Raw genomic sequence first — 26,872 nt, forward strand, 5'->3', positions numbered from 1 at the left:
ATATCTCCATGTAGCTTCGCTACAATGCGCGATCCTATCCAAACACTGCTCCACATGAAACACCTCAAGTCACTATGCTCGAAATCGACAGCCACGCACAATTTGATATCTGGAACCAAAGGAAGTCATTACACCCACGGTGAAACAAATAACATACGCCACGCAACCCGATAGGACATAACCGATACGCCATTCACTGAGCAACGCCCAATTACTCTTCCCGCTTGAATTCCACTAAGAGACCCCAAATGAACCGCACCATGTGTGCCTATAACCAACAAATCATAACACCTCGCAACACAGAAAGGTAACTCATAGATCTCCCCAGATCACTAATAAGCTCAACATCGGTCGAATCAATACCTCCCTCAACAATGCCATTCGGAGCCAACCAAGCCGACTCAAGATAGAACACTCACCCACATTGGCCTGCCAACGGACTCCTTATCAAGGAAACCTGAAGTTGTTCCTTCCACCTCTATAACTCTGTCGGTGCCATACGATACGGTGCAAGGCACCAAATCAATACCAAAATCAACAATCTTGCCCGGCGACATGCTCGGCCACAAGAAATACACCCGAAAAGTCCCTCACCACTGGAAATGAATCAATATGAGGAGTTCAGCACTTACACTCATCACAAGAGCCCAAATAAGAAAGACAAATCCTTCCCAGCCGTCCGCTAGGTCTTCGAAATATGAAAATCCCCAATAGGAAATAATCCGTCGAACATCGCCACTCAACCTGTGGCATTCTCCGGCATAGCCAACAGCGCCGTCTTATCGCAATAGTCCAGAATAACACAACACGAAAACAACCAGTCTAAGCCCAATATCACATCCAAGATCTAACATACCAAGCAACAAAAGGTCCGCTAGGGTCTCCCAACCCCGATAGTCACTAAACAATGTCGATGCACACGATCTACAACCACAGCATAGCCTGAATATGAGAACTCCCGGTCTCCAACTCCATGTAGCACACAAATCACCATACCTGATCCCAAATTCCGCCGTCCGAATACATATCACACCTCAAGTACCCAATCACTCCATGAAAGATATTCTAAAATTCCCCTATGCTATCAAGCAAACTCGAATATCAGCAGTCGATCTAACAAGAAAGCGTCGCAGTACTACCGAAGTACTATCAACTTAATCACATTGCCTTTTTTGAAACATATACCCTCGTCAAATCACTATGATTAGCAATACCATTTCCTTAATCATTTGAAGATCATTCACCCTAATCATCTGAAGCGCATTTCTCTAATCACCAAAAACTGCCCGTGCTGCCTAAGAATTTTTATGACTTTCCATTCAGAACTGCACTGTAACCTTACACACGCAAATCTCAACCCTCCACAACATATCGTATATACCATACCATCCTAGGATAACATGAGAACTTCATCTCCCTTCCGAGCCACAAACATCTACGTACTCAACTAGTCAAGAACTTTCCATTGGTCCCACCTAGAAGAAAATCACTATACATCCCATGCTCCGCATGCCCATAGAAAATATACCTCTCCAAACCGCAATAAAAACCATAAAGAACTCTCCGAGTTCCCCTTGCACAAATCAGACCTGCCAGGATTGAATCCTTCTAACTTGACCAAGCTAAGCAAGCCAACAAAACCAAAGAGCATTGCCGCAAAATACCTGTAAGAACTCATTACCTCGAACACACACAAGGAATAAATCATATCCTTACCATACCGTTCCGATCTACTACCAAACTACCCCATCTATCTAAATTTCCTTCTGATTCATCTCTAACTTGATATTTCTTTTTTGCTGTAGCACCACAATTCCACAACTCAGACTTACCACAGGGAACCAAGCATAAAGCCACACCGTCTAAGGCTCATAAGTCGCTGAATACCTTCTTAAACATTCCCAAAAGTTCCAAATTCCAAAGTACTTTACTCTGAAGAACTTCCTGCGAATCTAATCCGTTACCTTTACCTTCCTGGTACTGATACATAGAATCCCATAATTAACATAGGAATACCACAAGTCTTGACCTCTTCCAATGGAGACTCAGTTTCTAATCACATATACAACTTTAAGATACCAAATTGTTACATGTAGAATCTGGAACACATTAGAACCATTTTTGAGAGTCATTTACTCTATTAAACTGCAATTAGCCCGATCAAACGAACGGAACCACCCGTGCCTCATTAGCACTCTGACACCGCGGGATGTGACCTCATCCCAATACAAACAAGCATCTTCCTGCTCTATGCACCGAGCATTCTTTACCAACAACAACTTAAGACATCCTGTGATTCTTACACACCTACGAAGCACCATATAACCTTTGTCAAAATTTTCCTTCACTCGAGCCATCCTCGGCCTCAATCTCCGTACGCCATAACTGACTCACCAACATGCCTCAAATTGGAACCAACATAGCACCTAACCGTGCAATCAACTTAATCAATAGCAAACTCCCCCACTTGGCTCGAAGCCATAGATCAAAACACACCCAATAACTCATAACGCATATACTCTATTGCTGCCTTAATACTATAGTGAGATTAAACTCAATCCTTCATAAGCTTGTGGAAACACAAACCATCTAGAATTTTAACTCTTGTGCAAATCTCGCATTCACTCACATAACAGTTAAGCCCACTCTCTAGGCGACCCAATTTAGATTTCAACACATATTCCTCACTTGTAAATGAGATCTTCTAATAGACAATATAAGGATCACACAGCCTTAGAACACTCCACAGGAGATAACCCACCTGCTTTGCCTCCAACTAACATTTCTGTATACCTTCCACCGTCACAAGCATTACGCAGTCACTTGATCTTCCTGAGTCTGGACTCATACCGCAACATGAAATTTACTTCACTCCCAACTGGGAAACATGAAAAGGTTCCTCACACGCCCATAACTCGGGGCTATACCTCGAATCAAGATGGAATTCCAGCACATAATAGTTCTTCTATCATTCAGCAGACCCTTCTCGTCGCTTCCAAATCATATGGATACACCTCGCAGTACTAATATACTCATCACATAGCCACAGCTGTCACTTCCACTAACAGGGACACTACCAAACATATAAGTTTAAAAAACACTTGTTCACACAATCAACACCTCGGTGCTCAAGCTATAGATAAAAATCCGACCTCAAGTCCTCCAGACTGGCCCAACATCAACTCACAGAGATCACATCTCGCCCCTCGATCAGGGAATCACAAGCCATCAAGGCACATCTGATACTGAGTGCTCGTGCGCGCACACGAACGCGTGGAAGGAATTCAAAGAGTTACATTTCAAGCTGAATCCAAGGACGCACGATAAGAATTCAAGAATGTGAAGTTTTACAAAAGGTTCTGCAGCCTCTCGAGGATAAATACAGACGTCTTCGTACCGATCCGCGAGACTCTACTGCTCATGACTCGTGAGACCTATGTAACCTAGGCTCTGATACCAACTTGTCACGACCCAAACCCCGATCCGGTCGTGATGGCGCCTCTCGTAAAGACAAGGCCAGCCAACTAACCCATATCGTCTTTTCAGAATAATTAATATTAATAAACAGTTTTATTATGATTAAATAACCACAAATTAAGCAAAAGATTTCTTTATAAAGCGCGGAATAAAACCCAAACACAGCCCGATACCGGGGTGTCACAAGTCACGAGCATCTATTAGAGTATATATACAACTACAAGGTCTGAAATGTACAAACAGGACCGATGAAAGAAAAGGGAGAAAAGCGGTGCTGCGAACGCTGGCAGCCACCTAGCTAAACTCCGATGACTCAGCCTCCGATCCGCTCAAAACCCGCTACCGGGTGAATAAATACCTGCATCTACACACGAGGTGCAGGGAGTAAAGTGAGTACTCCAACTCAGTGAGTAATAAAGGTAAATAACAACTGAGCAGTAAAAAATCACGTAAAGCAAACCAATATGCTGTATAGAAGCAGTGTAAAACCCTTTGAGAAAAACAGTGAAGCTGAGAAATCTTTAGAAACATCTTAGATCAGTTTAAACTTCTTTTGAAAATGACTTTTTCAGTAATTACTCAAATGAATGCAAAACAGTTAGTGCCGATAAGCACAGAAAATTCGCCCCCCGGGCACAAATACCACAGTGTAACAAGTAAAATGACAAGTATATATGAAGGATGAACACATAAAGGTTCGCCCCTCGGGCAATATCTCAGAACAGAACCAGCCCCTCGGGCTCACTCTCAGAACAATATCAGCCCCTCGAGCTCACTCTCAGAACAATATCAGTCCCTCAGACTCACGCTCAGAACAATATCAGCCCCTCAGGCTCAGTCTCAGATCAATATCAGCCCCTCGAGCTCACTCTCAGATCATAATGGGTACCCGCGCTCACTGTGGGTGCGCAGACTCCGGAGGGGCCCCTTACGGCCCAAGCGTTATATCAAGCCACCTCGTGGCATCAACTCTCGGCTCTCGGCCTCACATCACTCAAGCCACCTCGTGGCGTATAAATGTATCTTAGGCCCTCGGCCTCATATCACTCAGTGTATCCTCACACCTGGCCCTCGGCCACACTCAGTCAGAAAATCATCACAAGCCCCTCGGGCATTAGTAAAACAGTAGTTCTCAGCCCAAAACACCATTTACAATATCATTTAAGTCTCAAACTGAGTAAAAGTGGCTGAGTTGTAAAACAATGGAAAACAGCATGACTGAGTTAAAGTAACAAATCAAAACAGTGAGGAAACAGTGATAATAATCCCCGAAGGGTTCAAATAGCTGGCACGAAACCCAAATATGGCAATCAGCCCAAATCATGATGATAACAAGTAAGTTTCAGTCAAATACGCGGTAAATTTATCAATCGGGACGGACCAAGTCACAATCCCCAACGGTGCTCTACCCCACGCTCGCTATCCGGCGTGCAAGTCACCTCAACATAGCACTACGATGTGCAATCCGGGGTTTCAAACCCTCAAAATATCATTTACAATCATTGCTCACCTCGAATCGGCGAAATCTCTAGCTCGCGACGCCTTTGCCCCTCAAATCGGCCTCCTCGCGCGTCGAATCTACCCAAAATCAGAACGAATACATCACAATATGCTAAGGAAATAAAGCCCAAGCGAAAACAATCAATAACGGGCACAAATCCCGAAATTACCAAAACCCGAGCCCCGAGCCCACTTCTCGAAGCTCAGAAATTTTCACATCATTAGATTCCTTATCTCCCTACGAGTTCATACATATCAAAATTTCTCAAATCCGACCCCAAATGGTCCTTCAAATCCTAAATCAAAATCCAATTTCTCAAGCCCTAGTTCTTCAAATTTTAGGCTTAGTTTCCATGAATTTCTAGGTGGATTTCACAATAGAAACGAGTTTTAAGTTCAAAAATCTTACCTCCAATCGATTCCCCTTGAATCCCTCTTTAATCTCCACCAAGAAGCTCTCAAAATGGTCAACCATGGAGGAAAAATGACCCAAAATCGCGGATGAAATGTTTAATAAACTTTCTGCCCAGTTCTGATACTCCTTCATCGCGTTCGCTACCTAAGCCTCGCGAACGCGAAACAAACTTTTTAATTTCTCAAAAATAACCCTATGCGAACGCGACAGGGTCCCGCGTACGTGATGCTTCAATTCCCAGACCTACGCGAACGCGAGCCCCAGGTGCGAACACGAAGAACAATTTTCCACTGGACCCAAGTCCTTATACGCGAACGCGAGCACTCAAACGCGAACGCGAAGGTATAAATCCTGGCCTTCCAAATTCCTTCTACGCGAACGCGAGACTCCTCTCACGAACGCGAAGAGATAAATCTCTGTAACACCTGAAATAAAAATCTGCAACTTTTAAACTTAGAAAATGGTCCGATTGACCACCCGAAACTCACCCGAGGCCCCCAGGACCTCAACCAAAAGCACCAATACATCCTAAAACCTCATTCAAACTTGTTCCAATCATCAAAACACCTCAAACAACACCAAATCCACCAATTCACATCGAATTCAAGCCTAAGTTTTCTAAAAACTTCTGAAACACGCTTTTGATCAAAACCCCAACCAAACCACGTCCGAACGACCTGAAATTTTGCGCACACATCCCAAATGACATAACGAAGTTATAACAACTCTCGGAATTCCATTCCGACCCTCGGATCAAAATCTCACCTACCAACAGGAAATTGCCAAAATACTAACTTCGCCAATTCAAGCCTAATTCTACACCGGACCTCCAAAACCAATTCCGATCACGCTCCTAAGTCACAAATCACCTCCCAAAGCTAACCGAACCATCGGAACTCACATATGAGCCCTCTAACACATAAGTCAACCTCCGGTTGACTTTTCCAACTTAAGCCTTCTTAAAAGAGACTAAGTGTCTCATTTCTTACCAAATCCTCTCCGAACGCAAACTAATCAACTTGATCACATGAAACTCGGATAACGAAGCATAAAGAAGCAGAATGGGGGGAACGGAGCGGTAACTCATGAGACGACTGACCGGGTCGTCACATTAACTTGCACCGTTAATAGCCAAAAAATTAAATCGGAAATAATCGAACCGAACTTTGAAAAAACTGCACCGAACCGTAAATACTTTGGTTTGGTCATTAATATTACAAAACCGAAAACCAATAAACTGAACTGTACTTTTATACTAACCGACCGAATCGATTGACGTCCACCCCTAGCTATATCTGTATTTTGACCGCCTTTTGACAATCAGGTATAGCACATGTAATACATGCGCTATACCTTAACGGACAAACGTGCCGTTAAGGTATAGCACATGCATTTCATGCGCTATATATAGAAAGATCATCAATAATTTCTTTTACCTATTTTGGTGTTGTGAGTCCAAAAAGACATCAATTTGGTTCCAGATTCAGTTTTCAAGTCCTATTGGCACCAATTTATTTTGTCACACCTTTTATATGAGCGTATATTTGTCTCTTCTGTTGAGCTGAGGGTTTTCCGGAAACAGCTTCTCTATCCTTCCGGGGTAGGGGTAAGGTCTGCGTACACTCTACCTCCCCAGACCCCGCTAGTAGAATTTAACTGGGTGTGTTATTGTTGCTGTTGTTGTTGTTTTTATTGTTATATGAGCATATATTTTATAGGATAAGTAAAATAAAAATATAGCGAGCAATTAACGGATGTGTTTAATTTTTAAACAGTTTGTTATCTTATAATGTTACTAAACATCTAACTGCATGGAAATAAGACTTGTTAAAGTATACTGATAGTTTAAATTTATTATTCTATAATTGCAGTCTTAGATAACATGAAAACCTCAAACCATGCAAAAATGCTATTAATAAATATAATTCAATGATCTATTAAAAAAAACAGACGTAGAGAAGGTAGTCTAAAGAGCAATGCATTGGCTAATACTTCTAAGTTCTTGTATTGGTAAAATTTACCATCTTCAGCCGGTGTGCTAGGCGAAAGCCCTCCGGTGAGAGAGATCGAAATTTGAGATAGATGACATGACCCACTATTAGGTTTGGCAATCTCTTTGTTCATGAGGCAATAGTTATCGGAAGGTCGAGCATTCGAAAAACAAATGTGTACATTTAGAGACTCAGTTAATCGCGCTCAAAGATCATGAACGTTATGCTAAAGCGGTTACCACTATCGAGAACGTCGCTTTCCATTACCTATTCTCATGGCGTGCTGGCCCAAAACTCGAAGCGACAACGCTTCTCCCATGACTATAAATTAGGGGTGGGCATAAAATCTGAAAAACCGAATTCCGAACCGAATCGAATTAATTTGGTATTTCGGTATCGATTTTTTTGATATCGGTATTGTTGGTATTTTGATATTTCGGTACGGTACTTGGTATTGAGGTTTTGATATTTCGGTACATCTAAATATCGAAATATTTAAGTCCAAGCACACCTCTATTTCTATTTTTCAGCCCAATAAGCCTAAGCCCAACATCCAAGCCCCCTAATCCCTTAGGCCTTAGTCTCAGAGACTTAGTTACGGACGGTGGTACTAGCTTCTGTTGAAGCCTTCTCACAGGCAACGTTGAAACGTTTTCAGTGAAGTGTTGGTGACTTGGTGTTGAGTTTGTTGGCTGTTGAAACTTGAAAACGTTTTTAGCAATTTAGTGTATTAACGTTTTATACTAATGCAAAATTTATTTTAGTCTAGTTTGGTTGGATATCGAAATCGTACCGAACCAAACAAGAAATACCGAACCGTATCGAACTACTTTGGTACGATATTTTATATGCTTAATTGATTTATCGAATACCAAAATACCGAACCGTATTTCTTAATGCCGTACCGAAGTACCGAACACCCACCCCTACTATAAATGCCATCCTAACACTTCGAGAAAGGATCGTTGAAAAACAGAGATAAAAGCATACGATAGAAAATTATTGCGTGTTTTTCTTTATTTAATTTTGTCTTCAAACTTTGTTAAAAAATATTTTAGGGGTTGTTAACGTGTAGCCAATACGGCCCACCGAGGCTCATCTTTAATAAGATTTCCTTCACTACTGCTTTTATTTTATTTCATTCATTATTTATGATTATCAATTTTCTTATTCAAATTTAGGACCAAATCCATTGCTTGAGTCCTTAAAATACAAATTTAATTGTTTACCAAGTTTAATAGGGACCTGATAAAAAGAAAAAATATAATAGGGAACAATCACGATATAATGAATAACTTTGGGGACCAAAGTGGCATTCTGCACCTGCAGGAATCATTCGTTTTGTCCAATTTTCCAGTCTATAAAATGCATAAAGGGCCCTAGGGGTGAAGTAGCTTCTCAAGAAACACTAACTCACTCTAAAATTGACACTCCCAATATTATTGCCTCTACTCTCCGATATGCTCACATTCAATCGACACACAAATTACACCGTTTAGGGTTTATTAAAGTGAAAACTGGAACAAACAGATCGATAATATTTTTTTCTATATATAGCGATTCTCCTGCATCATCATACTGAGCTAGTCGCTGTTTGTGTGTGTGGGGTCGTGGGAGGCAATCGTTTTTGAAGTAAGCTTCTTCTATTTCATGGATTTCATAGCGACTGCAAGATTTTTCATATGATATATCTACTGTTTCTTAATTGCCTCTAAGGTTCTTTAGGGTTTTATATTGGAGAATTTGTTAGGGTAGTTATCTTGCATTACTTTGTCTATTTACTTTGATTTTCTTGCTCTGAATTCGCAATGTATTTGACATTGTTTTGCCTGAGTGGTTTATAATGTCTTTTAAGAATTTACAGTCTTTTTGAATTTTTCTGATAAAAAAAAAGTTTACTATGCGTGGACTGTGCAGAATCAAGAATCTATGGGACCTATAGTTGTCTATGGAAAATGAAAGTTTCGGTCGCTACTTTTAGGCTCTTTTCTAGGGTTGTTGTTGTTGGTGGGATCTATAATGGTGAAGTTCTTGGTTAATAAGATCAAGCCCCTAGGGCCTAGTTCAAGTTACAAAGGTTGAGGGACTTGGGACTTAGGTCACAAGTTTGAGCCTTGGGCCATGCCAGCTAAGCCTGGTATTTAAGTTGAGAGGGATAGAGTTTCGGAAGCTGCGATTGGTCCTAAGGGTCCCAGACGGATTTCCTGTCATTGCGAAAGAAAAAACCAAATAGATTTTTGGGTTATTTTTCGTTTTTATTTTTCGTTTTAACTCTGTCAAGAATTAAATGCCCTCTGTTATTTTCTGATTAGGATTGCATGTTTTTTTTAAGACAAATTTGTCCTTGGCCTAGAGTTGCTTCTTTTTTGCAAGCACTCTGCAAATATTTACAGATAACAGAAATCATTATGCAAATATGTTACATTCTATTAGTTGATCAGCAATAATATTTGGTCCTAGATAAAGGATAGATGTAACGAGAAGTTTCAATAAAATAAAATAATGGTGCTTAACATATTTTCCTTATCTTAAATATTTGATATGGTAAACCCGGCTTCCCTATTGCCAACAGTGCCTTTTTTCACTGGCCCCATTGGTGATTCGAATAATCTCTAACTCATGGGCTGGAGGTGAAGGTTCCAGCCGATTAAATACTACTACTTTGCATAAGCTGAATGTTTGTATATATATAAATGGAAAGTACAAGTAGGATGAAGATTCAATTGTACATCATAGGTATAACTGCAGAATTTTAGGGAACAAATATTTCATAGTTGGAAGAGAAATCTTTTTTTTTTTATAAGGTGAAGATTTTATTAAAAACAGTATCAAGCTGATACTGTAAAAATACAGAGATACTGCTGGCTTAAAAACATTAAAATCCTAAGCGGTCTAGCATGTCGAGCATATCATGAAAATTCATAACATTTCCATCTTTCCAATAGTACAAATAATGTAAACAACTGTTTTTCACATATTGCAGCCGCTCCCTCTTGCCTTCAAAACACCTATTATTTCTTCCTTCCCATATCGTCCAAGCTATGCTAAGAGGAATATCTCTCCAAATCTTCTTTAAGGATGCTTCTGGACATGCAGGTTCCCAACACTCTAATATATTCCTGAATTTCTTAGGGCTTGCCCAAAGGATGCCAAAGTTAGCCGTGAACATGGACCACACCTGCCAAGTAAATTCACAATGCAAGAAAAGATGGTCCATAGATTCACAAGCTTTCTCACACAAGTAACACCTGCTGCACATCATCCAACCCCTTCTCATCAAGTTATCTTGAGTCAGGCATGTTTCATGTGCTACTAGCCGACCAAAACGGCCACTTTTGTTGGGACTGTAGTCTTCCAGATCATCTTCCAAGGCCAGTTTTGTGCTTGCACCGGCTGGGTAGCATTTAGTATTTTGTAGAGTGAACTAACAGTAAAAAAACCCTTTTTACTAGCTTTCCAGAGTAGGCCGTCTTCTTTTTCTGGCGATAACACCACTGATAGCATCTTCGGAATAAATATATCAACCTCGTGCATTTCTCTGTCGAAGAGATTCCTTCTGAACTGGAAGTCCCAACCTGTATCAGTAAATATATCAGCTAAGAGGATTTTTGGATTATTGGCCAATCTGTACAGGTTGGGAAATTGAATTTTCAGCAGACCAGAGCGGCAGAACCATCCCAATTATCTTCCCGAAGTCTGATTTTTTTCCCGTTGCCCACCCTAAAGCCAACATACATATTAAATTTCTCCCATAGGTTACAAATCTGTCTCCAAAAAGCTACCCCATATGGAGTCTTCATTGTTTTAGATGCAAAGAAGCCCTCTTTTCCATATATCACCTTTACCACTGCTTTCCGGGGAGCTTCTTTCCCATCGTTTAACCTCCATAGCCATTTGCATAGCAAGCTCTGATTGTGAGCTCTAAGATTTCTAACTCTCAGACCCCCTTGTTTCTTATGTTTTGAAAGAGAAATCTTCTTGGGGATGGATGCACAAATATTGTCATGTTTGCTTCATATCCATAGCTATGATGTAATGAGAAAATTCTGTCATTTACATTTATATACGCTATCATGAGAGAGGTTGAGGTTCTAATGCAGTCAGTCTCTCTAAAATATTTCCTTCTAGCGCTGTTCTCTGTCTGACAACTGCAATTTTTCTTATAAAATAACATCTATATATTACGTTAATGGGTTACAGGCAAACCTATTTGTGAAACCCTATAGATATCACTGACATCCTGCATTGCCAGTTTAGTTCTAGAGATTGTAAACTCTTGGAATACAGACATTCAGGTAGAGTGAACTAGCTTGCTCTCCTTGAGTGTGTGCTGGTCAATATCTTACCATATACTTTTGCCAGCATCGAGAATCCACACCTTATTCATCTAAAACATATTAAGATTGACACTTGTTATGTTACCTTGCTCTATAGTTAAGTAGGTAGAGTGGTTTGTTCAAGCAGTTGTCAGAATCCAGCTATATTATGTGTAACTTTCCCTTTTTCTGTTTCCTCACTTTTAGAGCTTTTACTTTTCTGCGATTGAATTTATTCAGAGTTGTAGAACTTTTGACTAATGCATCCTTGTTGGTAAGACACTTATTGTAGTTATCATACATTGAATTGAAGGTGCTAATTTGCACATGATTGTTTTCTGATCATCATTATCATCATTGCTACTTTAATTTCCATCTAAAACCAATTTAACTGCAATTGTTTCCTTCTGTTGTAGAAATTAAGCAAACCCATAGACTTTGGAGGTCCCAAAAATGGCAAATTTGACTATTACAAACATACTCGAGAAGGTAAACTTCTCATGCTCTGAGTACTTTCTTTTGTGATCCATTTCTTATTCTCATTTGGTTGGGATATTTATTTCCTGTTGCTCCATCCACATGTGCAATTTGACTTAGCTTGACTCTATTTTGTAGATGACGGGCAAGGACAAGGACTACAGATATATGGCGACTTCTGACTTGCTGAATGAGTTAAACAAGGAGGGGTTTAAGCTTGATGTTGAGCTTGAAGGGAAGTTATCAAGCACGGTTTTGCAGCAGCTTGATGATGCAGCCGGTGATGTTTCTGGATTGGCTGTGAAATGGTTTGACCTTTTCTCGTTTGTCGTTTCTTATAGTCGTGGTGCTGTTCCTGGCTTGGACCGTAGGAGCCTTCTAATTGACCTTACTAAACTGATTGTAATCTTTTTCATGTTATAGATCCTATTGCATAATCATCAAAGGTCTGTCAAATATTTCATTTTCCTTGTTGATGATTGTTTTGGCATTGAGACCAATTATGTTTATAATTGCACTGTGCAATTTGTTTTATATAACCCTCCTTGATGGGTTATTTTCTGAATATCTTTACATGAAATTAGATGCCTAACGCAAAAAAGGTAAAGTAGAGGTATTTGAGAATTTTGATTGTGACTCCTTTTTCTTTAATTTTTAATCCAATATTATACTCTCTTGTGCTATACCTAGCAATTAGATGAATTCTGATTTAGCAATTAGATGAATTCTGATTTCGTTTCATGTGATCCTTGGAAAAGACCTAAACCCTTTTCTTTTTACTACTACAACAACAAAACCGATGTAATTTTCACAAGTGGGGTCTGGGAAGGGTAGTGTGTACGCAACCTTACTCCTACCTTGTGAAGCTAAAGAGGCTGTTTCCGGTAGACCCTCGCTCAGGAAAAGCATAGTCACAACAATATGAACTAACTCTAGTCCAAGCTACCTTGAGGTTGCCCTCCACTTCCTGTTTGTCATGCCCAGTCCTGATTATAGTCTTGCTGACTGCTAATTTGATATAACTAGTTCTATTTTCGGGATTTCACATTTTTTCTCCGGCTTTGTAAAATTTATAATCTTTGTACTGATAAAAGAGAAAAGAATCAGAGAATACCTTTCGGTTAGTATGTCAATACTTACAATAGGTACTAATTTCTATCACATGCGTCATCTTGGTTTACAACATTGCTTAAGCATGAGAAGATTGTACTCTGATCATTGCTTTCTGACTACTTTTGTTTTTCCAGTCTTGCTCCATTGGCGAAGAAGGTTAGTGAGCAGCAAATTTTAGAGATGACTAATAGGCTTTGTGATAAACTTCTTAATGGAAAAGAACAACACCGGGATATTGCAAGCATAGCTTTGAAGACTATTGTTTCTGAAGTTCCTTCATCATCTATTGCTCAATCCGTCCTCGTCTCAATTTCACCAAAGTTAATAAAAGGGATCACTGCTCCGGTGAGTTGTGCAAAGCTAACTTTACTGTGGATTCTGTACATAATATCGTAACAGAGCTGTCATATCATTTGTAAGTTGGGATTAGAAGATCGTTTCCAAGTGAAACAACTTGATGTTTGAAGTTGGACAATATATCTTTTTTCATGTGTTTTTCTATATGATTTCATGAATATAAGAGTAATGTCTCATGGTGGTTTCTTCACCACATTAAACTTGTCTGAGCAAAAACACAGAACGGTCTCCTGAATTTGGGAACTGCATGGATAACTGGCTATCAATTGGTAATGTAGAGATTACCTTACCTGAAATGAGATTGGGTCGTTCAAATTTGGTGCTCTACATTATCTTGTTTTACTATGGTGCATGGCAAGATTACAACATATACATCCCTATGGTGGATTTTGCATTTCTCCTTTTTAATTTTGAGACTTTCTGGTGTTAATTTCATGATCCTGATTCAATTCGTTCTTTTATTTTGGTTTTTGGTCCCAGTTCTAGTTTCCTCGTCAAGCCAAATCGCCTTCTTAGTTAACTGCAGTGGTAAGTGGAGAGATCTAGGCAATTGATGTGAACTAAACTAGTGATTAGTAACTGGTAAGAGGGGATAGGGAGGAGCTTTTGCACCTTCTTCTGTAGGACAGCTTTAGGGAGTTGAAATGGAAATTTTGCTTTTGAAAAGTATTTCATTTCAGGAAGAGGAAACATAAACAAACGGCTTTGATCTGCAAATTGTTCTCTTACCTGTGAACTTGTCGCGATGATAGACTACTCAATGTTGCTTAATGTTTGGTTCTAATGAAGATTAAGCTAGTTTAAATGGGGAACCTTCGTTTATTTAACGTACGAAATCTGCAAGTGCCTTCAAATGTCCATATTTGGTTTTTTACTTGGTTTCAAATCTTTTTGTTCACTGCTCTTTTCTATGAAATCAAAATTTTCTTCCATCATTCCAAGTGAAGGACGTGTTATGCTGTTCATTAACACAAGGCAGGATTAGATGAATTGTCAATGAATTCACAATTTGTTCTCAGCAAGCGATGCTGTCATTCGCCTGTATATTCTCTTATCAGCCTTTCATTCGGTGAACTCAAACACACACACTCTTTACTATGTTTGTTTGCTAATGCATGTATTTCTAGTTACTTTTTTTTAATAATTCTTTCTATGATTGTCTCCTTTCCAGGGAATGAGCACTGAGATTAAGTGTGAATGTCTTGACATACTATGTGATGTTCTTCACAAGTACGGGAATCTGATGGCTTCTGATCATGAGGCATTGTTAACTTCGTTATTGCCCCAGTTGAGTTCCAATCAAGCCAGTGTCAGGAAGAAGACAGTCTCATGTATAGGTAACTTTGTTATCAATTCTTCTTTGATTGTATATGTTTTAAATTGTGAATGGTGAGTTTATCAACTTAAAACAGGGGTTGTTTGATGGCTTAGTGTCATAGGTTCTTTGGGGGGTAATAATTGCAATTCCATTTTCAGTCATGGAAACATGGGTTCATAAGACTTCTTAGACTATCATGTACTGTTGGACTATTGTCCAATCTTTCAACTTTCCTGCAGTAAATTCAGTTTAACCTTTTTCCTATACAGCATCTTTATCTTCGAGTTTGTCTGATGATTTGCTGGCAAAGGCGACTGTTGAAGTTGTTCGCCTTTTGAGCAAGAAGGGCTCAAAATCGGAGATGATACGAACTAACATTCAGATGATCGGGGCCTTAAGGTAGCAAATCCTGAATATAAATTGATGCTTTGCATTTTGTCCTCTCAAATGTTCTACATGTAATTTTGATATACTTGATTAACTTTAGACAAATGTGCGAGGACAATTTACTTTTCTCTTGACAGTAGGTATAGTGGATACTCGATCAGCAGATTTCACTCAATATTCTTCACCCTGTTGGACTCTATGCTTGTCACTGTCATATAGAACTGAAACACAGTTGAAAGCAAAAAGAATCCCGTTATCATTTGACATTATTTTTACAACTGGAATAGCAAACAAAGGAAGACAAGAGAATCGAGTGAAAATGTTTGAATATTCAGTTTTTTTGGTCCCTCCGCGTACTGGAGATGCACATATGCACATAGAAGGATAAAGCGAAGTAGGTTCAGTATGTAGACCATGGTTATTTGGCCTGGTTTTCTTCTTGGTTAGTAGAACTGCCTACTTGTATCAAATGAAACAAAAGAGAGTCAAGTGACTTGTATCTGGGTGCTCTCTCCTGGAGATGAGTGTTTTGTGTCTACACCTTTAAATAGAGAATTCTGGACTTAAGTAAACATGAAATAGCAAAGATCAAAGGTGTCAAACCTGGCTGTCAAACTGACACATGCATGCTCACCCCTGTCTCTTTTCCATTTAAGATCCTCTATTTTTTGTCTTCTGAGATGGTTTGCTTCCTTTCAGAGACCCCTTCCTCCTTTATTATCTATCTATTTTGTTGACTAAATTTAACTAAGCTGTCAAACTGTGATTCCAGCCGTGCTGTTGGCTATCGTTTTGGTCCCCACCTCGGAGAGACAGTTCCAATGCTAATTAACTACTGTACAAGTGCATCTGAAAATGATGAGGAGCTTCGTGAATATAGTCTGCAGGTGTTATATTAATCGGTTGTCTTTTCTACTTTGTCCTTGTTACTTCCCCCTTGGATGCCTGGGTTTTGAAGTATTTTCATTTCCAGGCACTTGAGAGCTTTTTGCTAAGGTGTCCCCGGGATATTTCTTACTACTGTGATGAAATTTTGCACCTCACCCTGGAATATCTTAGCTATGACCCCAACTTCACCGACAATATGGAGGAAGATATTGATGAAGAAATTCTTGATGAAGAGGAAGATGAGTATGTTCGCTTATGCTCTGGAGTTTGCAAAGACCCAATGGGGTTATATTTGCTAATCTAATCACTTGTAAATTTTTGATCCAGCGAGAGTGCTAATGAATACACTGACGATGAAGATGTCAGTTGGAAGGTTAGAAGAGCTGCTGCCAAATGCTTAGCAGCATTGATAGTTACTCGGCCTGAGATGCTATCAAAGCTGTATGAGCAGGTATGACTAGGAAGTGTGACCTATTTTGGCCTTCTTACTTTAAGCTACTTTATATCTGAAGTTCCGTTATAGTGTTTAAACCTCTATTTATCACTAGATTCCTTGAAGTGTGTTTCTCTGATGTAAATGTGCATTCTTATTGCAGTTAAAATATTTCTAATACTATCCATTTGTCTCATAATCATAATAAGCTAATTTACCAACTCTAACCTTGTGCAGGCTTGCCCAAAGTTGATTGATAGGTTTAAAGAAAGAGAAGAGAATGTTAAGGTAAATTTCATATGTACTTTGAACTTCCTAAGCGAGCTGGTTTTAATTTTCTAAGTACTTGCTTAACAGATGGATGTGTTTAGTACATTCATTGAGCTGTTGCGACAAACGGGCAATGTAACAAAAGGACATACTGATCTGGATGAATCTAGGTAAGATCATCTCTTTGTTACTGTGAATGACCTTGCCTTATTTTGTTAATTCTGATATCATTCTACTTCATCTGTGAAGACAGTCACTTTGGGAAACACTTTTTTCCTTCAGAAGACTAGAATATAAATATATGCAATTTTTAATGCGATCTTGAGCACAGACAGTTTAGTGCAGAAATTAAGTGATCAGCAAAAGTTGGGGATAACAAAAGTTCTAATTTACTCATTCAGCAAAACCAACAAAAAAAAACATTGTCTGCAAAATGAGATTGAGAATTTTCAAACAAAAGCCTTCTTATTCTTTAGTTGTGCCAGGCAGTTCTTATTCTCTACTTTTGAGGAAGTATGAACTCTTCATTTCAAAATAAGCTAAGACAGTATGGACCTAATCATTTGTAGGAATGAGATATTGAGATTCCCATCTGGTATAACCTTTGTTTTCCTTCCTTCTGTTGTGGTATAACAACTGGTTTTTCTCCCCCTCTCAATGGACTGATTTTGCTTCTTTTTACCACACGAAACATAACGTGGATTGGGAGATTCCTAATGCTTTACTCCTTACTGGCATAGCCAGTTTGATAGTATCGACGATCCCAATATTTTTTTGGATAAGGCAAATAAATTATGATTTCAATGGTAACTTCCATTGTATCATGCAGTCCCAGATGGCTATTGAAGCAAGAAGTGCCCAAGATTGTTAGATCTTTAAATAAGCAGCTTCGGGAAAAATCTGTGAAGACAAAGGTATGTGTCTACTGTTTACTGCCATCATTGCTGCAGTCTATGTGTTGGCTTTACATTTCGTGAGTCTTCGTCTTTTTAGGTTGGCGCCTTTTCAGTTTTGAAAGAACTTGTGGTCGTCCTTCCTGATTGCCTTGCAGAGCACATTGGATCCCTTATTCCTGGAATTGAGAAGGCATTATGTGTAAGTTGACTTTTCGCTATTTGTGTTTGTACTTTATAATTCAAACTTTCTAGGTTCTTGCTTCTTCTTCTCCTATTAATGTTGTGATTGTTTTGTACAGGACAAGTCTTCCACATCAAATTTAAAGATTGAAGCTCTCATATTTACAAGATTAGTGTTGGCATCACATTCACCACCTGTTTTCCACCCACATATTAAGGTAAGACATCTAGTTGCTTATCCGCTTAATCCCGTCTTCCAAATAAAAAAAGGGCTCGACCCCCATTTCATAGCGCCTGGGGAATAATTGTAGTACATGAAATACATACCTGGATTGGTGCGAACTTATAAAAGTTTGTTTCTTAGACGCTCGAAAATTTTATGGGAGTCCTACTTCTCTCGTAAAAAAAGTTAGAAGACCAGAACTTCGTTCCTTGATTGAGAACTGGTACTAATCATGCATAAATATGATCTTATACCCGGACTGGTGTGTACTTGTAGAACTGTGTCAAAGCTTGTAAATCTCTGGTTGACCTACTTTTCACATAGAAAATGAAAAATAAAATAAAATTTTACTCCTTGATTGAGAAATGGTACTTAACAGGCATAATAAGATCAACGCAAGGAGCTCATGATATTAAAAAAGAAAAGATAGTCAACACTCAACAGGATTGTTCAGCAGAGTCGTATGGCTTCATTCCTTGACTGATCGATAATGAGATGATCTAATAATGTTATTTTTCTTTCGTTGTATTGTGCAAAATCTCTCTTTTTTCCCCTGTGATTGAGAAAATTTTATAAAATTAATTTTCTCTGTTACAGCCTACGAATTTAAATTTTCTTATAGGAGCTATCATCTTTGTCTGTATGTCCCAGGATTTGTCTTTGACTATACTCTCTGTTGTGTTAACTAGGCTATATCTAGTCCTGTTATATCTGCTGTTGGTGAACGGTATTACAAGGTTACTGCAGATGCATTAAGAGTTTGTGGTGAGCTTGTGCGGGTATTACGGCCAAATATCGAGGTTAGATTTCTTTACTGTGCCAATCAACAACTTTTTAGCTGTCTGAAACACTGATGATGTTGCTTTTTAGGGTTCCGCTTTTGATTTCAAACCCTATGTTCATCCAATATATAATGCCATAATGGCGCGTTTGACAAACCAAGATCAGGATCAGGTTAGTTGCTTGCTTGCTTTTGAGAAATGAGAACTTTCTTATCTAAGTTGATGTTTATGTAACTGTCCTCGACTTTCAGGAGGTTAAGGAGTGTGCAATTTCTTGCATGGGGCTTGTAGTTTCAACATTTGGTGATCACCTGCAAGCTGAATTATCTGCATGTCTTCCAGTTCTGGTGGACCGAATGGGCAATGAAATAACTAGACTGACAGCTGTCAAGGTTCGTTTGCTTACGAAATGAGCTCTATCTATGACTAGGTTGTCTTGGACTTTTGGCAATGAATAACTATTTTCTCATCAGGCTGACCATCAATGACAAAATTGAATATGAATTGGAAAAAGGTTATAAATATGTAGGATAGAAAGGGTACCACTTTAATTTTTTATTTCCTTCAAAATAATTCAAGAATTTAAATTATTATAACTCTTCACAAACTATAGCCTATAGGAGCAAAGAAAATGAACAATTAAGCTTTCTGTTCATGAGTTGGTATTACCAGAAAGAGAAGTACTCTGTATGTAACAGTATCATAAAAGACTTCTCCTCCCCCCTCTACACTCACCATTTCCTAGGCAGGAGTAGGGGTAAGGTCTGCGTAAACACTACCCTGTACCCTCCACAGACCCCACTTGTGGGATTTCATTGGGTTTGTTGTTGACTTCTGATCTTCGGTTACCTCCAACATTCTTGCTCTTCCCATGGCAAGCGGTTTAAATTGCATGTTGGTTTGGTTACATTGATTTGTATTGGAATTTCCTCAGAGTTCATCACGTATTTGCATTTTGCAGGCTTTTGCTGTCATAGCTGCTTCTCCGTTGCACCTAGACCTTTCATGTGTCATCGAGCAAGTGATTTCTGAGTTAACCGCGTTCTTACGCAAGGTGAAACTAGATGTTCTCAAATGTTAACTTAGAAAAAATTTCACTGCATTATATATTATGAAGTCTCAACAATTTTGCTATTTTTGGAGAGTAGGCCAATCGGGCTCTCAGACAAGCTACTCTAGGGACCTTGAACACCCTCATCGTTGCTTATGGTGATAAAATTGGATCTGCTGCTTATGAAGTTATTGTTATGGAACTTTCTACACTAATAAGGTTTGAGTTTATGATTAGTTTGATTGACTAGTTTTCCCATGTCAGATGTTCCTACAACGTTTCAGTCCTCGATTGTATCATCAATATATTCTGACTTTCTGAGTATCATCAACATCTTCTGACTTTCTGTTTCTTTTGACTTTAGTGACTCAGACTTACACATGACGGCACTTGCACTGGAGCTTTGCTGTACATTAATGGCTGACAGAAGGTCAAGCGCAAATGTGGGGTTGACTGTGAGAAACAAAGTTCTTCCTCAAGCCTTAACACTAGTGAGAAGTTCACTACTTCAGGGGCAAGCCCTTCTGGTACTTCCTTCTTTCTGTTAGTTTCCATTTTGATCTATGCTGTTTGCTTTACAACACTCTTTTTTTGTTTTGTTGATAAAGACAATACTCACTTTTATTAACATAACAGGCTCTTCAAAACTTCTTCGCTGCATTGGTTTACTCTGCCAATACAAGCTTTGATACTTTGCTGGATTCTCTCCTTTCAACTGCTAAACCATCTCCCCAGTCTGGCGGTGTTACCAAACAAGCTTTATTTTCCATTGCTCAATGTGTGGCAGTTCTTTGTCTTGCCGCTGGTGATCAGAAGTGTTCTTCTACTGTAAATATGTTGACAGACAGCCTGAAAGATGATAGTAGTACTAATTCGGTAGGCCCTTTATTTGTTGTTTGTTTATTATTTATTTATTTATTTATTCGTATTTTGGTTAAGTTGTTTGTTGATGTTGACTTGTGTGACAATCTCATCTAAAGACTTGAGCAGTTAGAGATAGTCCACTTCTACAATTACCTAATTACGCCAACACGCTGCCTCTCACCCTATTCTTTTTCATGGGGCAAGCGCTTGAATTTTTTTTGGTAGAGGGCAGCGGTGAGACATGAATCCAACACCTTTGCCTGCGTTGATACCATTTTAAGAAAACATACTTTGGATCTAACTCAATCCCAAAAGTTAGCTCATGATGTGAGGATTACTCGAGACCATATAAGGAAACAATAACCCATTCTTTTACCAAGTGTAACCGCCTAATCCACTAGTGATATTATTGTCCACTTTGTGTCAAAGCTTTGCGGGCTTTAAAACGTGTTTCTAGAGTTTCAAAGATTACTTCTTTATATAATACCTAGCATCTCTCCTATGTTTTGCCAATGTGAGGTTTTCTTAGGATGTTACATACACCCCCTATAGGGACTTAGTGTTCTTGTAGAGGTTTGCCCCACCATTGCCTAAGATTGCACTGGATTGACTCTGAAAAGATGCAAAAATAATGGGTCTTGGCCCTAACTTAACCCAAAAGCTAGCTTATGAAGTGAGGTTGTCCAAGGCACCCCCATAAAGAGACGATAATATATATATATCCTCAACCAATATTGGACACTCTAATAACCCCACACACCTAGGACTGAAGACAGAACAGTGGATACCAACAAGGGTGCCCGACATTAATAAACGCAATAACAGGGTTAGATTAGGCTCTGATGCCATGTTAAGAATGAACCTTGGTAAGCACTCAATGCCAGATAAAATTTATGAGCTTGGACTTCTTTTTGAGATAGACTGTGAGATAAAAAAAAATGAATCTGCCACCGAGCAGTGTAAATTTATGTGACACTGTTTCTTCTGCTTTCTTTAATTGGTTGTAATAACTGTAAGGGAACCCTGCTTTTCTGAGTTCATTTATCCTTTGCAGGCCAAGCAACATCTTGCCTTGCTATGTTTAGGGGAAATTGGAAGAAGGAAGGACTTAAGTTCACATGCCCATATCGAAAATATTGTCATTGAGTCCTTCCAATCACCTTTTGAAGAGATAAAGTCAGCTGCCTCTTATGCTCTTGGAAACATTGCTGTGGGTAATCTACCGAAGTACTTACCCTTTATCTTAGACAAAATTGATAATCAGCAGAAGAAGCAGTACCTACTGCTCCATTCTTTGAAAGAGGTATCTGCATTTTGGATGATCTTTTATTTCAGGAATTCTTTTCCCTCTTAGGTAATTGCTTGATTTCTCGTCTTATATTGTAATATGTCCTTGGACAACAGGTCATAGTGAGACAGTCTGTAGATAATGCTGAATTCCAGGACTCAAGTGTGGATAAAATACTTAATTTGCTCTTTAATCATTGTGAAAGTGACGAAGAGGGTGTTCGGAATGTCGTAGCTGAGTGCCTGGGAAAAATTGCACTTATTGAACCTGGAAAACTCGTTCCAGCACTGAAGGTATGATTAATGATATTCTTAGCTGTAGATCAATTTACTTTGGCCTTATTGTTCTGTCTGCAAAGTTTTTAACTTTATTTTTTGGTGTAGGAGCGGATTAGCAACCCAGCTGCATTCACCAGAGCGACTGTCGTAATTGCGGTGAAATATTCCATAGTTGAGCGGCCAGAGAAGATAGATGAAATCTTGTCTCATGAAATTTCATCTTTCTTGATGCTTATTAAGGATAAAGACCGGGTATTCCTAACTTGATATTTAAGAATATTTGCATTCCAGAAACATTTTTCTGTTGCCTCCCCTCACCCCCACCCCCTTTCCAGTGGTTGTCCGTTAACTTTACGTTTATTGTGGTTCATACTTCTCCTGTTCTCTGTCATATCTGCTGTAGTCTTTCATTATGTTCCACTAATTTAACTCTTCATCCCATGCTTTGTTGATTATGCAGCACGTTAGGCGTGCAGCTGTCCTGGCCTTGAGTACTGCAGCTCATAACAAGCCTAACCTGATAAAGGGTCTTCTACCTGAACTCTTGCCACTTCTATATGATCAGACAATAATTAAGGTGTCAAATTTCTCTTTATAAATTAATTATTTTTTTTGCATTTTAGTTGATAATGTATTTAAAGGCACTTGAAACCGCAAAACCTTAATTTTGGCTACATGTGTTCGTACCTGAGTTTGACACCATTTACAAACTCCCATGCATAGTTTAACTCCGTCTCTTGGTTCTTTGAAATATGTATGTGATGCTTTTCTTGAGCAATGGGCCCAAGGATAACAACCCTCAGGGGTTGGCCTGGTGGCAATAGACTTGAGCCTTGGGGTTTGCTCCCTTTCAAGCTCTCAAGTTCAAAACCCACTGGGTGCAAACAATTTCTGAGGGCCATCGGACTGGGTAAAACCTGAATTAACCGTGGTGCACTTGCGGGAAACTCCTTGCCGAGGACCTGTGCATCCCCGGGATTAGTCGAGTCTCTTAGAGACTCGGACACCCGGTGCAAATCAAAAAAAAAAAATGGGCCCAAGGATAACACTCCATCCTGCTGAATATTCTTTTTTTGATAAGGTAAATTGTATTAATCGAAAGGGAGAAAACTCCCGTATACACGAAGTATACCAAAAAGTAGAGAATTTACATCAGATGATTCTCTACAAATGACGCCCTATTAGGAGGATAATTGGATGTAACTTATAAAGCAAGAATCTACAGTGCACTGATGAAGCACATCATCATTTCTTTGTACTTTTACTTCTGTATATTTACGTATTTGAAGCTAATCATCTGAGTCAGAGGTATGGAGGTCGAGGATTAGGGTAGTAGAGTAGGTAGTCTAGAGTGTTCATAACAGTAGTATTGGCACGCAGTCCCGCTTTCTGTGGGCAGTAGGTTTTTATGACTAACCGTTGTTCTCTTTCGTTGTTGATTACCTTAATATCTTGTTGTTTTTATTCTGCTTTTATATGGCTTTTTGGTACTGTCCCTTGTCTATATTTTCATTAATGTGGTGCTTATGCTTTCCTGAGGCTTGAGCCGAGGGTCTGGAAACAACCTCTCTATCCTCACAAGGTAGGGTAAGGTCTGCGTACACACTACCCTCCCCAGATCCCACAGTGTGGGAGGATAAGACTGGGTATGTTGTTGTTGTTGTTAGTGGATGGAATTTGGCGATAGGTTAGTTTCTTCTCCCCACAAGCAAAAGCCATCATATTTCACAATTTCCAGGTAATTGACCAAGACAACCGTTGGATGCTATCAGCTAGCATGGCACTAACATAACAGACTAAACTATTACCAAATCATATATATCTAATGTACGTTGGTGTAAATTATTATGTTGAATATATATCCAATGTATGTTGGTGTAAATTAATTATGAAAATTGTGCCTCTCTACTTTCTCCAACCAAAAAAGAAAGTGTAGCCAGAGTGTTGTCAATAGACTTATGGCCAATCTTTATGCACATTCTTGTGAACATGATTAACTTATGGCCTCCTGTTTTAAGCTCATAAGGACTAGGATATGTTTGTACCATTTAAGTCATATATAGTACGGCATTCACCTTATTAGAGGTTTGCTGCTTTTGTTTAGCAGCCTCATTTTGCATCCCCTGTTGGTTTTTATACTTCTAAATTCAGAACCCTCCCTTCATCTGTGGACAATTATCTCACAGTTATCAGGAAAATAAGAACAAAGGGAACCTGTACTGATTCTATTGAAGGAAACTTCTAACTCATATTATTTAGGACGGTATATGTGTGTTTGCTGGCATGTACTTAAAAAGTTGAATTAATTTTATGTGTCATTTTTGAAAGATAATTTAGGACACATCAGTTGTTTAAAATTGTGTGCTCTAATAGTTTTGCTAATATCAGTTGATTGGTGTTGTTCTCCATCATGATTATGCTTCTTCCTTGTTGTAGAAAGAATTGATAAGGACGGTTGATCTAGGTCCCTTCAAGCATACAGTTGATGATGGACTTGAACTGAGAAAGGCGGCTTTTGAATGTGTAGACACTTTGCTGGACACATGTCTTGATCAAGTGAATCCCTCATCTTTCATTGTTCCATATCTTCAATCTGGTCTGGATGGTAAGCTGACAGCTTGTGATAGACCTGATTCTTTTTCTGTTATCTTTGTTTTCGTTTCGAAATGTGTTATTCTGGTTCTTGAATGTATATTTATATTGATGTCTGCTAGTTTTCTCTCTGTTTTCTTGGGGTGGGGGTGGGGAGTATGTCATTTAGACAAGTCACTGCTTACATACAAGAATTTTGCTGCTGAACTGAGTCTTTTGCCTCCTCTTCCAGATCATTATGATGTTAAAATGCCATGCCACCTTATCCTTTCTAAACTTGCTGATAAGTGCCCTTCAGCGGTATTAGCAGGTACAACATATTTGCTGCTTTTTTCTAATGAACTAGTTTGCACTGTACTTCTTCAGAAGTTATCCTTACAATATTATTGCTTTGCAGTTCTGGATTCTTTGGTGGATCCTCTGCAGAAAACAATAAATTTCAGACCAAAACAGGATGCTGTCAAGCAAGAAGTTGATCGCAACGAAGACATGATTCGAAGTGCCCTTCGAGCAATTGCATCTTTAAATCGTATCAGGTGAGCATCTTCAGTGTCCTTTAAAATTATAACTACTTTGATGAGCACAGGTTACTGGAATGAGAACCTACCCCCAAGAAGTAAACATATGAATTAAATTGAGAATATAGGTGGATATTACCTTCTTATCCTTTTCATCAATGCTCTTGTTCACTCTGCTAAATGGATTATTGTAGCGTCAATTTTGGAATTTCATGACCAAAATGAAGTAATGTGTCATCGATATTGTAGAAGTAGTAGCAAAAAAATTTCAGATAGTGGAACTTTTACTCTTCTACTGCTACAGTGATGCAAGTTCCATTCTAGCTTAATATTCGTATGCATGATAGACAAATATTCTTAATGCTATTTGATACTTCACTCTTCCTGTTTTCTCAATCTTGCTTTGCTCGACCTAGTTTGGTGATGTATTCCTCTTTTCTCCCCATCCTTTGCAGTGGAGGAGACTACAGCCACAAGTTCAAGAATCTAATGGGTGAAATTGGGAAGTCACAGACGCTCTGGGAGAAGTATTGTTCTATCAGGAATGAGTGACTTTCCTAGCCTTTTTACCCTTTCGGCTGCAAGTGCCAGAGAGAGAACTTCCAAACAAGGTTCTTTAGATTTCAGTTGTACAAGTTGGACAAGTATAGTTTTACAGCAAGGAAAGTACATTGGTGTTTCTGATAGAAAAATGGCCTGGCGATGAAGCATATAGGGTTGCTAACTGAATCAATGCTACCATGGAATATTTAAAGCACTTTACCTTGTATAGGTTTAGTCTTAGCATTTTGGTTTGTCATATATGCAATGCACATTGTAATTTGGCTCCTTATTTTTGTCTAATTGGTTTTGGGTTCATGGATGTTCATTTGAGTTTTCTTGTGCGGATTCTGCGGAAGTCTGAACCTATTCTAGAGTACTTAATGAGATATTTTCCCCCTTTTTTGGTATTTACTTGAAGCATCTATTTATTCAGGTTAAATACTTACAATTTTCTTTTTGGATTCTCTTTAAGTTCTAATACTGTTGAATTTTTTCTTAGGGAATTGATAAAGCACCTGCTACTGTGTATTGTTATGTTTTCTCGCACAAGTGTTATGAAGAAATATAAGGGGTTTGGTATATTGGAGTGTATTTGCAGTTGAGTCATATTACAGTGGTGTTTAATATTAAAATAATTGTAATTTGAATTTGGTATCTTTGAGTGATCACTTGGATGCATTGTCACAATTCTTATAACGAAATGGCGCAAGGAGTT

The 26,872-nt window shown here is 38.9% G+C and overlaps 1 protein-coding gene across 1 annotated transcript; it reads left to right on the forward strand.

Annotated features, from left to right (window-relative positions):
* Window positions 1-8,755: 8,755 nt before the first annotated feature.
* On the forward strand, window positions 8,756-26,609 carry LOC109242136 (cullin-associated NEDD8-dissociated protein 1). The gene is made up of 29 exons (XM_019408969.1): window positions 8,756-9,015; window positions 12,116-12,188; window positions 12,315-12,484; window positions 13,424-13,634; window positions 14,818-14,983; window positions 15,234-15,363; window positions 16,124-16,238; window positions 16,325-16,482; window positions 16,567-16,690; window positions 16,910-16,960; window positions 17,030-17,112; window positions 17,772-17,856; window positions 17,936-18,037; window positions 18,138-18,236; window positions 18,931-19,041; window positions 19,112-19,195; window positions 19,275-19,415; window positions 19,985-20,077; window positions 20,172-20,293; window positions 20,439-20,601; window positions 20,711-20,950; window positions 21,993-22,241; window positions 22,343-22,519; window positions 22,610-22,756; window positions 22,965-23,081; window positions 24,941-25,109; window positions 25,329-25,406; window positions 25,494-25,632; window positions 26,070-26,609. The coding sequence occupies exons 2-29, from the start codon at window positions 12,153-12,155 to the stop codon at window positions 26,164-26,166; spliced, it is 3,657 nt and encodes a 1,218-aa protein (XP_019264514.1). The 5' UTR covers window positions 8,756-9,015; window positions 12,116-12,152; the 3' UTR covers window positions 26,167-26,609.
* The last annotated feature ends 263 nt before the right edge of the window (window positions 26,610-26,872 follow it).

Source organism: Nicotiana attenuata, unplaced genomic scaffold (assembly GCF_001879085.1).
Source record: "Nicotiana attenuata strain UT unplaced genomic scaffold, NIATTr2, whole genome shotgun sequence".
In the NCBI taxonomy this organism is placed as follows: Eukaryota; Viridiplantae; Streptophyta; class Magnoliopsida; order Solanales; family Solanaceae; genus Nicotiana; species Nicotiana attenuata.